Here is a 16,088-nt window from a genome sequence, read left to right as displayed (position 1 = left end):
GAGTATAGTTAGAATGTCAAGAGTCCTTCATTCTTGCTGAGGTTGAATTGCTTTAGATATTCCCCAAATAAGTGTAAACTCTTCCCCGATACTGGAAACAGCACATTGTGTTACTCTGGTTCTTTTGAAATGCTGAGTGTCCAAATAAAGGCCATTTAATAGAAAATTTAAAGTATGATAGTAAATTAGGAACAATTTCTCAGTTTGTCAAATGCTTTTCATTATATTTTAGTTCATGAGAACTAAAAGTTTATGTTTGGGCTCTTCTTTTAAATCAGTGGATGCTTTTAAAATATTTGAGAAAAATTATTGGACTACCTGAGGGTCCTGATATGTTACTTCAGTCTATGTAACTCTCTGTTTAATATTCTTCATTATTGAAATTTTCATTCATAGCATATTCCTGTGTCTATCATAAAGACACGTGAAAGAAGAGTTAGCTACCTCTGTCTTCTAAAGTTATGAGCTTTGGAGAAAGGTTTAAGAACATTTGATGACCATGATTTTATTGAATTTATTCAGAGATAAAGATACTGGATAAAAACATAAAAGCACCACAAGAATTAAAAGTTATATTAAATGGCATAAATACAATCATAAGTTGGCACATAGCTGAACAATAACTCCCTTCAAAGTTGTAAAATTTTTGGTTTCCATGAAGTGTGTGTATATAAAAACATTATAAAACACCTGAAATGAGGTGAAGTCTCATTTGTAATGCCTGCAGTTATATATTGATCCAGGCAAGGGGAAATTATTTAGCAAATCCAAAATGACTGTTTCATTCTGCTGAAGAAGATAAACCAGGAGCCATTAAAAAATATATGTATGCATGTCTGTCCTTATGGGCAATATATACATATTATACACGCTTGGTTATTGAATGAATTTCTTATTTTCTTTCAATAGTAATGTCCATTCTCATAACATAATCCACGTGCAAAATCGCAGAGAATAAACATTAGAGTTTCAAGTAATCCACAAAAGGAACAGGTAATTCAGAGATAGTCAAGAGTTGACATTTATACATCAGAATTCAAATTGGAGCCATGAAAGATATTGTTAGTTTTATGCCATAGATCACTAGCATGAATCAATGAACTGACAATTTTTTATCTTAGGGTTTGGTGACAAGTAAATTAGAAATAGCAGAGCTGTAGTCTGCTTAGTTATCTAGCTCCAAATTTAAAGTGCCTAATTAATATAGACAGTGGAGTAGGTGGAAAAAAAAAAAGAAAAGAAATCTCCTGATTTAAAGCATCCTTCAAATTAGTGTTGGTGTACCTTATGCATAGTTCCGATTCTTTAAGTCGTCACAGAACATTTCACACAAATAGGGTTCCCCTGACTGGGGACTCAGGTCCCTGGCGTTCATCAATTAAATGCATAGCATTTTCCTAATCCCTGCCTCTAGATCAAAGATTACTTCTCAGTGCCTCTGTTTCAAATGTTAATAAAGTTTTCATTTCCAAAAGGTTCAAAATGACAGAACAAAATGGTCTCTCTTAAAAAGCAGGAAAACGACTTCTGTTTCTGTCTGCAGGTAGTGGAGGACATGTTGGAGGACGAGGAAGAAGATGATGACAAAGATGACAAGGTAATTATCTTTCCCAGCACTCGGGTACCTGGGGACGGGGAAATTTAGACATGACGCTGTTTTCACAGACAGTTAAAAAAGGAGTTGAAGTGTTTTGAGTCCAGAAAATTGGACAGTGCTGTTTATCATCCTAACAATGCCACTGCGTGTTGCAAAGAGGCAGAGAGGGCTATAAATCGTCTTCGCTTTTGTCCAGAGCTGGGTCAAATATTTTTCTGCCAGGAACAAAAAATAAAAATAATAATAATAATTCAGCTTGTCTGGAACTTGATAGCTCTCACGAAGATAACGGCAGTGACAACTGTTTTTGAAGGGCAAAAATTTGTCCTATCTCGAGTATTACAAATCAGGCTATACTTTGGGGGAAGAGAGAAGTGAAAAAATAGCAGCCTCTGTGTGTTAAACATGGATATCGTCATCTGTAATTTTCCAAGAATTGCTCAGCAAATGAACACATGTGTACACAGGGCTCTGGAGGGCATTTAAATAATCCCAATGCTCACTGCCCCTGGTCTAGACTTGGAAACAGCCCTACGGTTCCTTGGTCTGAAAAGTCTGTGCAGAGAGGCTTGTGTGTCAATTGCTGGTTGGCTTGCGGATGGTGACCACAGTAAATAACAGCTGGTTTCTGGGACAGCTTGAATTGGTTGTCCCCTGGGGAGAGGGGACAAGTAGAGAGAGAAACCAGAATGACTTTGCCCTGCTGCCACAGTGCCTGGAGTCAGGAGGACAGCTTTCTATGTCACGGAGACTACTGATGATGGTTTATAGCGTCATCTTTGGGCATTTCTTCATCTAAAACCTAAAAAGTCTTAGGGTGAGATTGGGAAGAGGGGTGAGAATGAGCATTCGTTTTGACCACATTGTTCGGCGTATAAAGCCTGATTTTTGACCTACACTGACTCTGTCTGACTTCTATTCTAGTAAAGCACTGAAATTTTTTGAAGGAAGGAGAAAAACAGTGTATCTTAATTTATGCCCTTGACCTTTGATTCCACTAGAGATGTACACTTATATCCCAGTGTAAGAATGTGTATGCTGGAAGCAAGCATTGGAAATGTCCAAAAAAAAATTCACAGTGATTAGTGAACTTCCTGAATGATTTTTTCCCTAATATTCAAATCAATGTTAGAAGGAAAATAGACATGCATACAGAAGCACACACATGTACCTTCTTTCTCCAAGTACATTCTTTCTCCCTTCTGCTATTTCAAACATTTAAAAATTGATAGCGCTTTTATGTAAAATGTTTCTTTTGGATATCATTTAGTCATTAGCAACATCCTCAAGCATTAACAAAAATCTCCTTTCTGCAAAAACACATATGTGCTTGTTTCTAATGTTGAATAACATGAGCATACACTCCTGGCAATAAATGATATGATTTATTGTTAAGGTCAGTTGTGGAGCTGTAGAGAGCTTGTATTTTAACTCAGCACGCCAGCTCTGAATCATCATTCCTCTGCTGATAAACACTGAGCTGCCATCCATTTATGGCCATTTTTCCCTTGCTTGTTGCTGCTTTATTATTAAAGCCACCATAAAGATCCATCCTAGCAGCAAGTGTCTCCCAAGAAATGTTCATAAATGGAAACCCTTAGTGAAGTCTGGTACTTCAATGCCCCTGCTTGAAGTCAACCTATATTTTTTTAGCCACTTTGTCGATATCCTATACACTAATCTCCCTTTGTGGTCATTTTTTTAATAGAGAAGATGTTTGTGGAAAACCAGTAGCATACCTGGTTAACCAGCTTACCAAAACAGATATCAATTAGAAGGTGTCATGGTGGAAGACAGCTCAAATCTCAGGAGTGGCATCTGTTGTTATGCGGTGTTTGATTGTCTGGAATTGACACCTTGGTTCTAACACATTTTCAGATCTGGTTTGCTAAAGTTGACTGAAGTTTACTAATGTTTACTAAAGTGAGTGCTTAAATAACTCTATGAATTCACCTCTATTCTGCATAGGATGCCAAAATACAGTGGTGTTTTCCATATAAAAGGATTGTGAGCTGATTTTCATAAATCCACCCCTTTATTTGAGTGATATATAAGAGGGTTTTGCTTTTATTCACTCATAACACAATTGATAATATAAAAACCATATCTGAATAAAAAGAAAATCTCAAATGTAATAATTTACAATAGACTTTTAGGGACTTGAATAATAGAGGGAAGAATCTTAGAGTGTATTCTGGAAATATAAAGTTTTTACTATGATAAATGAAAATATGAAAGGATACTTCAAGTTTCTATTTACCAGCTTCTGTATCTCGGCTGATTCTCACAGTGGTAAATGTTGTAAGTGTTGGCTATCAGAGTGTCTGAGCGGGAGAAGGGTAATTTCCTACTTTGAAAAATTCATTGGTTCCTCTATTTAAAGTTTGTGTATAGAGTCACGCGTAATGGAGTTTCATGAGAAAACAAATGTGTTTTTTTGCCATACGAGCAGGTACTGACCTCTAACTCTCATTATTTCTCTGTTTTTTCATATGGTATAATAGTAGGGTCAGGTCAGTGGGTCCTCTTATAGGATAAAAGTAAAAAAGATTAATAAATGTGCCAAAGCCTCACTTTAATTGAACCTGAAGCATATGTTGCAAGTATGTAAAATATGTCCCAGATGTTTCACCGGGGCTAGTGTCTTGGCTTTTGTTGATTACCACAAGGCAGCTATTAGTCCTGTAACCTTTGGACTTGGGGGTAAATGGGGTATTACGTGGCACAGAATGAAAGCACCTGTTTTCCATTCAACAAAGACCCCTGGCAGGCTTCGCCTAAGCCCATCCATATGTTTTCACTTAGCAGATTGTTGGACGATTATGAAAAGTGTCTTTCTTTAGAGCCAGCATTGATATTAGTCACTCACAATGAAAGGACAAGTCACTGGCTACTTGACAGGGTCCGTGTGAGCAGAAACCAAAGTTGTTCACTTCTTTTGAGCTTGGAGTGTTTTCCCTCATCATAATTATATAGCTGGCATAGACACAGGTATAAGAGATTGAGGCAAAGATGATAATGGCCTAACATAATAGTTTCGTGATAGCTTTTCTTTAGTGCTGCCTTCAGCACCTGGGAAGACTTTGGGTAAAATTGGTAAAGGCAAAAAATCATGATTTACCTAGATTCCCAGATCCTGAGATTTTTCCACATTATGGACTTTGAGGTTTTTTGTGTGTGAGCTCTTCCTTTTTATTAAAGCAGCTAATCATTATTCAGATGAGGGTTTGTGATGCTCAGATTTATCCTTCATTCTAGAATCCATTGTCCACATTTGCTTAAATCTAAAATTACATGACCTCTCTCTTAATCCAATTCCATGGTTTTCACAAAGGCAGAGAATATGGGTTTGCAGTGGTGAGTCTCAGTTATGAACCACTGACTTGGTAATATTTCCACTTATATCTGCCTTGTGTGGTAGCACCAGGTTAAGCTATACTGGGGGGTGGAAATTTTCTTGAATTTAAAGTTAGAAAGACACCATATTGCATTCCTAGTTCCCTCTGTGGTAAGGCATTCTTTCAGCCATCAGCCACAAAGTCACAGTGTGATTTTCTTACCTGATACCAAATCCTGCCTTTGTGGTTAATAGAATATCTTAGCAAATAAGGCTTAGATAAATTACCTACATGGAACTATCAACAAACTATATAATCGGGCTTTTCACCATGTTATGCATAGTAATACAGCGGTCAGTCTGCATAGTCCTGACATCTAATTAATGAAGACCAGCTTTCTGTTTTGTAGCTTTAAAAGCTTAGGCATGCTTTCTGTGGTGTCTCCTACCCTTGTAATGGGATCCACCTGCAGTATCAGGAAGCAGAAGATAGACTGCAGGTTTTCCTCGGGAAATGCACAGATCCAAATGCATGGGATTCTAAAAATGTTTATCGATGAAAGATATTTAAATGTTCAGACGTGTGTGCTTACAGTGCTTCTCTTTTGTTCTTCAGCCATGATGTCAAGGTTACTGTGTTTCAAGATAACTAGATCTATGAAGGAAACATATCTGAGTGACTTCAAAACACAGATTGTTTGCTTTAATTCTCAAAATCTGTGTTTTCTGGCTTGATTCTGCAGCCCTACATGTATATAACATACCCAAGATGAGTACATCTCTGCATCTCAAATCAACCGTGAGGGGGAAGGGAAGAGATAACTCTGATAAGTGGTATGAGACAAGATTGTAATCGGACAAAACGGCATTTTCTAGTTATAGTCAGTGAAATAACTTCATGGTAGGAAAACAGATCAAAGCTTTGGAGGAAGGCAGGGAAACAGGAGACCAAAAAAAAAATCCTATTTTATGTTTAACTGAAATACCATTGTATTAGCTTATTGGTATTATTAGTATTTTATGCGTATGTATTGTTAATTTTATTTACTATTTTTAAAATTAATTAGTAGTATGTTATTAGTGGTATTATTAGTATTGTTAGTATTATTGCTTCATAACAAATTATCACAAACTTAGAGGCTTTTTAAATGTTTTAAAATATTTATTTACTAAGGTTAGCAATAGTCCATTGTAAAATATTAAAATAAGATTTCTGGGTTTTTTAATATTTTAATGGGAAATAGATGGGGAAACAGTAGAAACAGTGTCAGACTTTATTTTTGGGGGCTCCAAAATCACTGCAGATGGTGACTGTAGCCATGAAATTAAAAGACGCTTACTCCTTGGAAGAAAAGTTATCACCAACCTAGATAGTATATTCAAGAGCAGAGACATTACTTTGCCAACAAAGGTCCGCCTAGTCAAGGCTATGGTTTTTCCTGTGGTCATGTATGGATGTGAGAGTTGGACTGTGAAGAAGGCTGAACGCCGAAGAATTGATGGTTTTGAACTGTGGTGTTGGAGAAGACTCTTGAGAGTCCCTTGGACTCCAAGGAGATCCAACCAGTCCATTCCGAAGGAGATCAGCCCTGGGATTTCTTTGGAAATAATGATGCTAAAGCTGAAGCTCCAGTATTTTGGCCACCTCATGTGAAGAGTTTACTCATTGGAAAAGACTCTGATGCTGGGAGGGATTGGGGGCAGGAGGAGAAGGGGATGACCCAGGATGAGATGGCTGGATGGCATCACGGACTCAATGGACGTGAGTCTGAGTGAACTCCAGGAGTTGGTGATGGACAGGGAGGCTTGGCGTGCTGCGATTCGTGGGGTCACAAAGAGTCGGACACGACTGAGCGACTGAACTGAACTGAACTGAACTGAATTTTATTGGAGTATCAGTTCAGTTCAGTCGCTCAGTTGTGTCTTTGCAACCCCATGAACCGCAGCACACCAGGCCTCCCTGTCCATCACCAACTCCTAGAGTTTACCCAAACCCATGTCCATCGAGTCAATGATACCATCCAACCATCTCATCCTCTGTCGTCCCCTTCTCCTCCTGCCCCTAATCCCTCCCAGCATCAGAGTCTTTTCCAATGAGTCAACTCTTCGCATGAGGGGGCCAAAGTATTGGAGCTTCAGCCTCAACATCAGTCTGTCCAATGAACACCCAGGACTGATCTCCTTTAGGATGGACTGGTTGGATCTCCTTGCAGTCCAAGGGACTCTCAAGAGTCTTCTCCAACACCACAGCTCAAAAGCATCAATTCTTTGGCACTCATCTTTCTTTCTAGACCAACTCTCACATCCACACATGACCACTGGAAAAACCATAGCCTTGACTAGATGGACCTTTGTTGGCAAAGTAATGTCTCTGCTTTTTAATATGCTATCTAGGTTGGTCATAACTTTCCTTCCAGGGAGTAAGCGTCTTTTAATTTCATGGCTACAGTCACCATCTGCAGTGACTTTGGAGCCCAGAATATTGAAGTCAGCCACTGTTTCCACTGTTTCCCCATCTATTTGCCATGAAGTGATGGGACCAGATGCCATGATCTTCGTTTTCTGAATGTTGAGCTTTAAGCCAACTTTTTCACTCTCCTCTTTCACTTTCATCAAGAGCCTCTTTAGATCTTCTTCACTTTCTGCCATAAGGGTGGTGTCATCTGCATATCTGAGGTTATTGATATTTCTCCCGGCAATCCTGATTCCAGCTTGTGCTTCCTCCAGCCCAGCGTTTCTCATGATGTACTCTGCATATAAGTTAAATAAGCAGGGTGACAATATACAGCCTTGTATTGGAGTATAGTTAATTTATAATGTGTTAGTTTCAGGTGTAGAGCAGAATGGTTCAGTTATACATAAACATATATTTATTCCTTTGTAGATTCTTTTCTCATATAGATTATCACAGAATATTGAGTATAGTTCCCTGTGCTATAAGTAGGTCCTTGTGAGTTAGTTCAATTCAGTTGCTCAGTTGTGTTCAATTCTTTGCGACCCCATGGACTGTGGCACATCAGGACTCCCTGTCCATCACCAACTCCCAGAACTTGTTAAAACCCATGTCCATTGAGTCGGTGATGCCATCCAACCATCTCATCCTCTGTCATCCCCTTCTCATCCTGCCCCCAATCCCTCCCAGCACCAGAGTCTTTTCCAATGAGTCAGTTTGCATCAGATGACCAAAGTATTTGAGTTTCAGCTTCAGCATCAGTCCTTCCAATGAATATTCAGGACTGATTTCCTTTAGGATTGACTGGTTGGATCTCCTTGCAGTCCAAGGGACTCAAGAGTCTTCTCCAACACCACAGTTCAAAAGCATCAATTATTCAGTGCTCAGCTTTCTTTATGGTCCAACTCATCACATCACATGTGTATGAGGTAGATAACATGTGAGTTATCTACTTTATACACAGATTTTGTGTGTGTGTGTGTGTGTGTGTGTGTGTGTATTCATCCCAAGCTCCTGATTTATTCCTGTCCTCCTTGTTTCCCCTTTGGCAAGTTTGTTTTGGGTATCTGTAAGTCTGTTTCTATTTTATAAATATGTTCATTTGTATCTTTTTAAATTAGATTCCACATATGAGTGCTTTCATATGATACTTGTTTTTGATTTCCTTCACTTAGTAGGACAATCTCCAGGTCCATCCATGTTGCTGCAAATGGCAGATTTCATTTCTTTAATGGATGAGCAATATCACATTATATACATGGACACATCTCCCTTATCCACTTCTCTGTCAATGGACGTTTAGGTTGCTTCCATGTCTTGGCTGTTGTAAATAGTACTGCAGTGAACATCCTTTCAGATTATGGTTTTCTCTGGATGTATGCCCAGGAGTAAGCCTGCTGGATCATATAATAGTTCTATTTTAAGGTTTTTTAAGAAACTTCCATACTGTTGTCCATAGCGGTTGTGCCAATTTACATTCCCACCGGCAGTGTAGGAGGGTTCCCTTTTCTCCACACGCTCTCCAGCATTTACTGTTTTTAGACTTTTTGATGATGACCATTCTAACCAGAGTGAGGGAATACTTCACTGTAGTTTTGATCTGCATTTCTCTGGTGCTTAGTGATGCTGAGTGTCTTTTCGTGTGCTTTTTGGCCATCTGTATGTCTTCTTTGGAGGAGTGTCTATTTAGATCTTCTGCCTATCTGTTTTATTGAACTGTTTGGTTTTTTGACATAGAGCTACATGAGCTGTTTCTATATTTTGGAGATTAATCCATTGTCAGTTGCTTCGTTTGCAAATATTTTCTCCCATTTTGTGTGTTGTCTCTTCATTTTGTTAATGGTTTCCTTCGCTGTGCAGAAGCTTTTAGATTTAATTAGGTCTTACTTGTTTATTTTGTTTTTATTTTCATTATTCTAGGAAGTGGCTCAAAAATGATATTGTTGCAATTTATGTCAAAGAGTTTTCTGCCTGTGTTTTCTTCTAATAGTTTTATAGTGTCTGGCCTTACATTTAGGTCTTTGATCTATTTCGAATGTAGTTTTGTGTATGGTGTTAGAGACTATTCTCATTCCATTCTTTTGCAGTAGCTGTCCAGTTTCCCCAGCACTTATTAAAGAGATTATCTATTCTCTATTGTATGTTCTTGCCTCTATTGTTGTCGGTTAATTGACCATAGGTGTGTGAGTTTATTTCTGGCTACAACCATTTATTAGCTCTCAGTTCAGTAGATCAGAAGTCCAGGTATGGCTCAACTGGGTTCTCTGCCCAGTCTCACATTCAAAGTTTCAGTCAAGCTGAATTCTTGCTTAGAGGCTCTGCAGAAAAATCCACTTTCAAGCTCATTTAATTTGTTGGTAACATTCAGTTCTTGGCAGTGAGGGGACTGAAAGCCTTGCTTTCTTGCTGGCTCTCTGCTCCTAGTGTCTACTTGCCGTGGCCTCACCCATCTCGATATCCATCAGTGGAGAATCTCCCTATGTCAAGTCTCCTTCGTACTTCAAGTACGTTTCTTCAAGAGCCCTGTTGCTTTAAGGGGTCGCCTGATAACGTCAGGCCCACCAAAGCTACTCTCCCTTTTAAAAGTCACCTGTAACATGACCTAATCATGACAATGACTATCCCATCATATTCCCAAATCCCCCTCGCAAACAAAGGCAGGGGATTATATAGGACATATGCATCAGGAGGTAGGAATCTTGACAGCCATCTTAGAATTCTGCCTAATACAGCCATCTAGTCCCACCCATGCTCTAAAGCAAAAAGGGAGCAGTTTCTGCATTCCTTGCTTTGCTGCGACCTGATATAACTGCCTTGCAGCAGACAAATTAGGAAATCCTGCCTGCCTGGGCATAGCCTTTCAGAGATGATAGGAAACATCTTAGACCAGAGTATAAACGGAGATATATTTTACAGTCACAATACAATATGTTCAGGTTCAATCCTTGGGTCAGGAAGATCCCCTGAAGGAGGAAATGGCAACCCGCTCCAGTATTCTTGCCTGGAGAATTCCATGGACAGAGGAGCCTGGCAGGTTATGGTCCATGGGATCGCAAAGAGTCGGGCATGACTGAGTGCGCACATGCACGTGTGTGCGTGCACACACACACACTCTCACACACACAATATGCTCCAGTTGCTTATCATCTGATTCACCTCTGCTATGAGGGATGGTTAAGAATGCGGAGAGCCCAATGAGCTCTTTACCCTTGTTGCTTCCTCCTGGGGAGAAGAGCAAATAAGAATAAAATCAGCAATAAGTGAGAAAGGACCCATTCTTCCTTTTGGTGCCTGGACCCACTGAGCAGATAGACACGTGACCTCGAGTCAGTAGGAACAGGCTCTCCTTCCAACTAGAATCATAGCAAGATTGAAACTGGAGGATACCCAAGACAGGTGAAAGAAGGCTGCCTTGCTGCCCTGGGCCTCCGTCTCCTGGAAGGTCGGAGGCTTTTTGGCTATGCACGTGTGGTTCACCAACACCCCCCACCCCGTGGGCCTTCTCAGGGGCTGCCTCTTTGCACAGCCCTTGGGTCAGAGTCCGTCCAGCACATCCGGCTGGCCCCTGGAGCCAGGCTCCATGCCAAGGTGACCCTGGCCAGGGCATCAGGGGAGGTGTTCATGATGCCTGAGCTTTGTTTGATAGAGGGCATGGACCAGAGTCCTTAGCAGGAGTCTTGGATTAGGGCCCTCTAGCACCAGGGGCACCCAGGTGTTTCTCATCCCAGGACTCCCTTGCAGGCCGCTAGAACCCCTGCAGTTTCATGAGAGCTCCCTTCCTTTGAGCCCCTGACACTCAGCACATCCCAGTGCATCCCCTCCCTGCCTCTCCTAGTTTTAAAGAGGAAACTATGCTTCTAATACAAACTTAAGTGAATCGCCAAAGGTGATGTAGACAGTCAGTGGTAGAGCCAGGGCTGAACACTCAGGTTTCCAATATCGCATCTTTACTCTTCCTTAATGTTTTCCAGGGGGGAAAAGAATCAGAGTATAGATGCAAATGATCTCAGGGATGGTCTGTAGTAGCACAATCAGGAAACATACCATCCCAGCTAGCAAGGGGCTATTTACACCTCTGTCTCCTTTTCTTCTCACTCTTCTCTTTCACTTTCGGCTCTTTCCCATCAAACCAGCTGAGGGGCTGTGTGGTAGACAGAATAATAGCCCCCTAAGAGGTCCCTGCTAATCCCTAGAACCTGAGAATATGTTACACTACATTGTAAAGAGGCATTAAGTGGCAGATGGAATGAAGGTTGCTAATCAGCTCACTTTGCAAAAGGGAGCTAATCCTGGATTATCTGAGTGGGCCCAACATAACAAGTGTCCTAAAAAGTGGCAGAGACCCTCAGGGTGGGTAGCAGCTGGCAGCCACTGTGCAACTATGGCCAGAAGCAATGCTCAGAACCTTCCCAGCGAGAAGGAAGAGCTGCTGAATCATCCGGACCACCTGAAGCGGGAGCTCTCCCAGCTGTACATCGCCAACGTGACAGGCGACACGTGGTCCGAGCTCTCCAAGATCTGCGCTGTCCACGATCTGCCCTTATTCTCACTGTCATTAACCAGACTCAGGAAGAAAACCTCAGGAAGTTCCATAAGCCCCAGGATCTGCTGCCCAAGAAAGTACGTGCCCTGAACCCCAGGCTCAACAAGCACAGGCAGTTCAAAGACCATGGAGAAGCAGCAGCCACAGAAGACACGTCGCCGTGGAGACACACAGGCAGGGCTGGAGCACCGGCTGGAATCAAGCATACACCGAGCGGGAGTGCAGTGGGGTGGGCAGGGCAGGGAGGTAAGCAGCTATACTGGCTTTGAAGGTGGAGGAAGGGGCCATAACCCAAGGAATGTGGGCAGCGTTTAGAAACTAGAAAGGCCCCTAGACACTCCAGAAAGAAATGTGGCCTTGCCCACATCCTGATTTTAGCCCAGTGAGACCCATTTTCAACGTCTGGACTGCAGAATTGGAAGGTAATAAGCATACATTGTTGAAGCCACTAGGTTTAAGCTAACACTTCAAACTTCATTTTCTATACTTGTCAAAAAGCCCTAAATCTGAGCTCCTAAGTTTTCCTTATTATCTTAGTCCTACTGTGCTATATAAATATGGCTATATGATTTTTCATTTAATGTGGAAACTAAAAGCAGAATCTAACAAAACAAATGTTTTTATTCAGATTGCCTTAATTTTTTTTTCAGACAGCTTGTCCAAATAGAGAGTGAGTTAGAACCCATCTCTAGTGCAGTGGGTTACTTTCCTATTTAGGAAAGTATTATTATTATTCTTCATTGGTGAGTGGAGCACCAAACCATGGTTAACTTCATTTTTCAACAAAGGAAATCCACTTCCTCACAACATTCATTCTATTTCTTAAAATGTTTCATTCCACAAAGCACGGGGACACAGGATACTAGCTTTATTGAGGTCACAGACCCTTTCAGAATCTGAAGACAGCTGTGGATTTTCTCCCCAGAAGAAAACACAGAAACACATATGTAAATAACTTTTTGTGCCATTTTTTTTTTTTTTGCAACGGAAATGGAATTATTTTCCAGAGACTATAAAGTATCTTTCTAAAGTCTTATCTCTGTTGCTCTCACCACATTTCTCTTGACATTAACGCCTATTTTCCTCAAACACCTGAGATATATGCAAATTTTTCAAGTAAAAATAAAGTTTAATTCAGCTCAAAAGTAAGATTCTACTAGAATGCTGATGTTTGGCTTTGATATTGAAATTATGGAGTGGTTTTTTTGACACAGCAATAGGCTTGTTATTTTTGACATCTGTTTGACTATGACTTTTCAGTTTCATGGCAATAAGTTCTTGAAATACTCCCTTGGCAGAACAAAACAGTAACAAATAGAATGGGAGCTGCTGCGGCTTTATTAGATGAGGGTTAGACATAGTGAGATTCCTAGAGTTCTCCAGAATTCTTGTTGAGTTCATGCTTTGAAAAGTCTGCATCGTTAATGCTTTGTCATTTTTTTTTTAAAGGATCAAATATTCATGGTTGCATGTTAAGGTCATCCGAGGCAGGATTAGCTTTGAAAGGGTTATCTACGGACTCCAGCTGCCTATCGGTTCCTACCTGTAAACAAATTGGAAAGCTTTGTTACGCATTCTAGCTTGCGGAAGCCCTTCTCTAGCCTTGAACTCCTTAGGTAGCTGTCTGCCTTCCACGGTGCAGTGTTAAAGAATCCACTTGCCAATGCAGGAGACGCAAGAGACACAGGTTCGATCCCTGGGATGGAAAGATCCTCAGGAGAAGGAAATGGGAACCCACTCAAGTATCCTTGCCTAGGAAATCCCATGGACAGAGGAGCCTGGCAGGGCTACAGTCTGTGCGGTTGCAGAGTCAGACTCAATTGAGCGACCTAGCAAGTAGACACACACATATTGCCTCCCACGTGCTCTTCCAGAGTGGCAGGTGAGCTGACAAAAATTTAAATGAAAAGATTGACCCTAGGTAACTTGGCAAGAATATCCATCAAGTACAACAGAGGATGAGATAGTTAGATGGCATCACTGACTCAATGGACATTTGGAGTTTGCCCACTGGACTCAGTGGAGTTTGAGTAAACTGGGAGTTGGTGATGGACAGGGAAGTCTGGCGTGCTGCAGTCCACGGGGTCACAAAGAGTCAGACACGACTGAGCGACTGAACCGAAAGTGAACTTCCTGGACTCTTTCCTGTTGTGTTACTCTAATAGTTGGATTTCTTTGGCCTCAAAAAAAAAAAAGTGGAATTTGCATTTGAAGGTCAACCAAACATTTGAAGACAGGTCCTCTGGAAAGCTAGTTAACTTTGTTTTGCAGCCCTGAATTGACTCTTACTCTCATTTCTTGACAAGACTTCTTGAAATAGCAGTGTGTCAGCCCTGGCTCTCAGGAGGTTGATAACGTTCATAGAAATAGACACAGTTTTTTCATGATCACTGGCAGAGTCGTTGACATGGGCTGACACCACTGCATGTTGAGATGAGGAGTGTGTTTCTTCACCAAAGCAGCAGAACCAGATGTGTTGCCAAGCATCACAGATGCTCCATCTGAGCGCAGTGTGCCAAGATCTTTATTCCGCCTGAAAGTTTGTTTGGCAAAGAAATCCATCACCATATTAAAGACACAGGTTCTATAAGGAGTTCACAATGTAGGAATTCTTCCTTGATTGTGATAACTTGCCCACAGAAGTTGGCTATGGAAATAGAGGTATATATTGTCATTAAGTTATTAATATATGCAAAAGAGGAAATATTAAAGAGAGGTCAGAAAATCTGCTGTGGCAACAGCATTTGATGAGAACACAACCTCAGGAAACATGTTGCTTAACCAAAATATTTCAGTGGCCAGGGAGTGGGTTATTTTTCTTGGTCTTATGATGAACTCAAAAAAATGTTTGAACACGAGTCTTTTTGTCTTGGGGGATATCCAAAGCCAGGTAAAGTTCCAGTTTGTAAAAATCAAGATATTTTCATATAAAGAGAAAGATCCACAATGTCCTATAGATTTTTAGAGCAGGCAGCTTTAGGTACTTCTTCAGTTTTGTTGGTTCAGTGATTCCATGGGCTGGAGTCTTGTCACACAAGAAATACTGCCCCTTTTGTGTTACCCTGCACTCCATAATTAATATAAAATTAATAGATATAAAAGTTACGTGGTACTTTTTTTTCTTTGCAATTTTCCAGCTGTAGCCAAACTCAAAGTAAACAAAGGTATATGCCTATGGCTATAATCATGTTAGCAGGCTGAGTCTCCTTAGATTCCTGTCAATAGGAAACTGTTCTAGAGGCCTTAACACAGTAGTGATGATGCCAGCTGTCTCTTTACCTCCTGTAGCATCGATGGCAAAATGCCTTCTGTGCTGCCCTTTCCTGCCGACTGATCTTAGGCTGGGCCATGGACCTCTCTTTGGCTGACCCATGCCACTTCCCAACAAGAAGGCTCAAGAGCTGTCCTTTGGCTCTGCCCTCTCTCTATCCTTCTGAAATGCAACTGGAACTTTCCATGTAGAAGGACTTCCTTCAGCCTGAATTCTGGAGTAAAGATGACATGGTGTGTGTGTATTAGTTGCTCAGTCATGTCTGACTGTTTGAGACCCCATGGGCTGTGGCCCACCGGGCTCCTCTGTCCATGGGATTCTCCAGGCAAGAATACTAGATTGGGTTGCCATGCCCTCCTCCAGGGGATCTTCTTGACCCAGGGATCAAACCTGGGTCTCTGGCCTTACAGGCAGATTCTTTACCCTCTGAGCCATCAGGGAAGCCCCTTTAGCCTGAATTCTGGAGTAAAGATGACATGGAGCCAGCCCATATGATCATGAATTTTGAGCAAAAAATAAGCCTTTGTTTTTATAGGTATCTGTGATTTTGAGGTCCTTTTTTCACTGCAAACACATGATTTAGTCTAGGCTGATAGGTACAGCATTCCATGCCATATCCTCTATGTGAATCAGTGTCTTCATATTATGTGAAAAGCAAAGTCTTAGAAAGGAAGTATTAAAATGTTATTTTCTTCCCAAATCCAGAAACCTAGCCCCACCCTTTGAAGCCCAGTCTCAGATATAGGATGAACTAATTTGCTCTTGTGTCTCTCATATTGAAAACTGATACTTTTTTATTTACCATAAACATATATTGAAGGACAAGCCACTAGGTAGACAAAGATAAATATGACACAGTTCAGGCCTTTCAGGAGTCATTGTCTGATG

The 16,088-nt window shown here is 40.9% G+C and overlaps 1 protein-coding gene across 4 annotated transcripts in view; it reads left to right on the top strand.

The window, feature by feature from the left end:
* The window catches only part of MCTP1 (multiple C2 and transmembrane domain containing 1), a 559,548-nt gene that overhangs the window by 480,437 nt on the left and 63,023 nt on the right, over window positions 1-16,088 (top strand). For all 4 annotated transcript variants that reach the window (XM_068979294.1, XM_068979293.1, XM_068979292.1 and 1 more), the window contains one exon: window positions 1,544-1,597. In XM_068979294.1, coding sequence (XP_068835395.1) covers window positions 1,544-1,597 — 54 coding nt within the window. The remainder of the gene's footprint in view (window positions 1-1,543; window positions 1,598-16,088) is intronic.

The sequence above is a fragment of the Capricornis sumatraensis genome, chromosome 9 (genome assembly GCF_032405125.1).
Source record: "Capricornis sumatraensis isolate serow.1 chromosome 9, serow.2, whole genome shotgun sequence".
Classification (NCBI taxonomy): domain Eukaryota; kingdom Metazoa; phylum Chordata; class Mammalia; order Artiodactyla; family Bovidae; genus Capricornis; species Capricornis sumatraensis.
The sequence above is the reverse complement of the archived record's forward strand: the minus strand, read 5'-3'. Positions and strand labels throughout refer to the sequence as shown.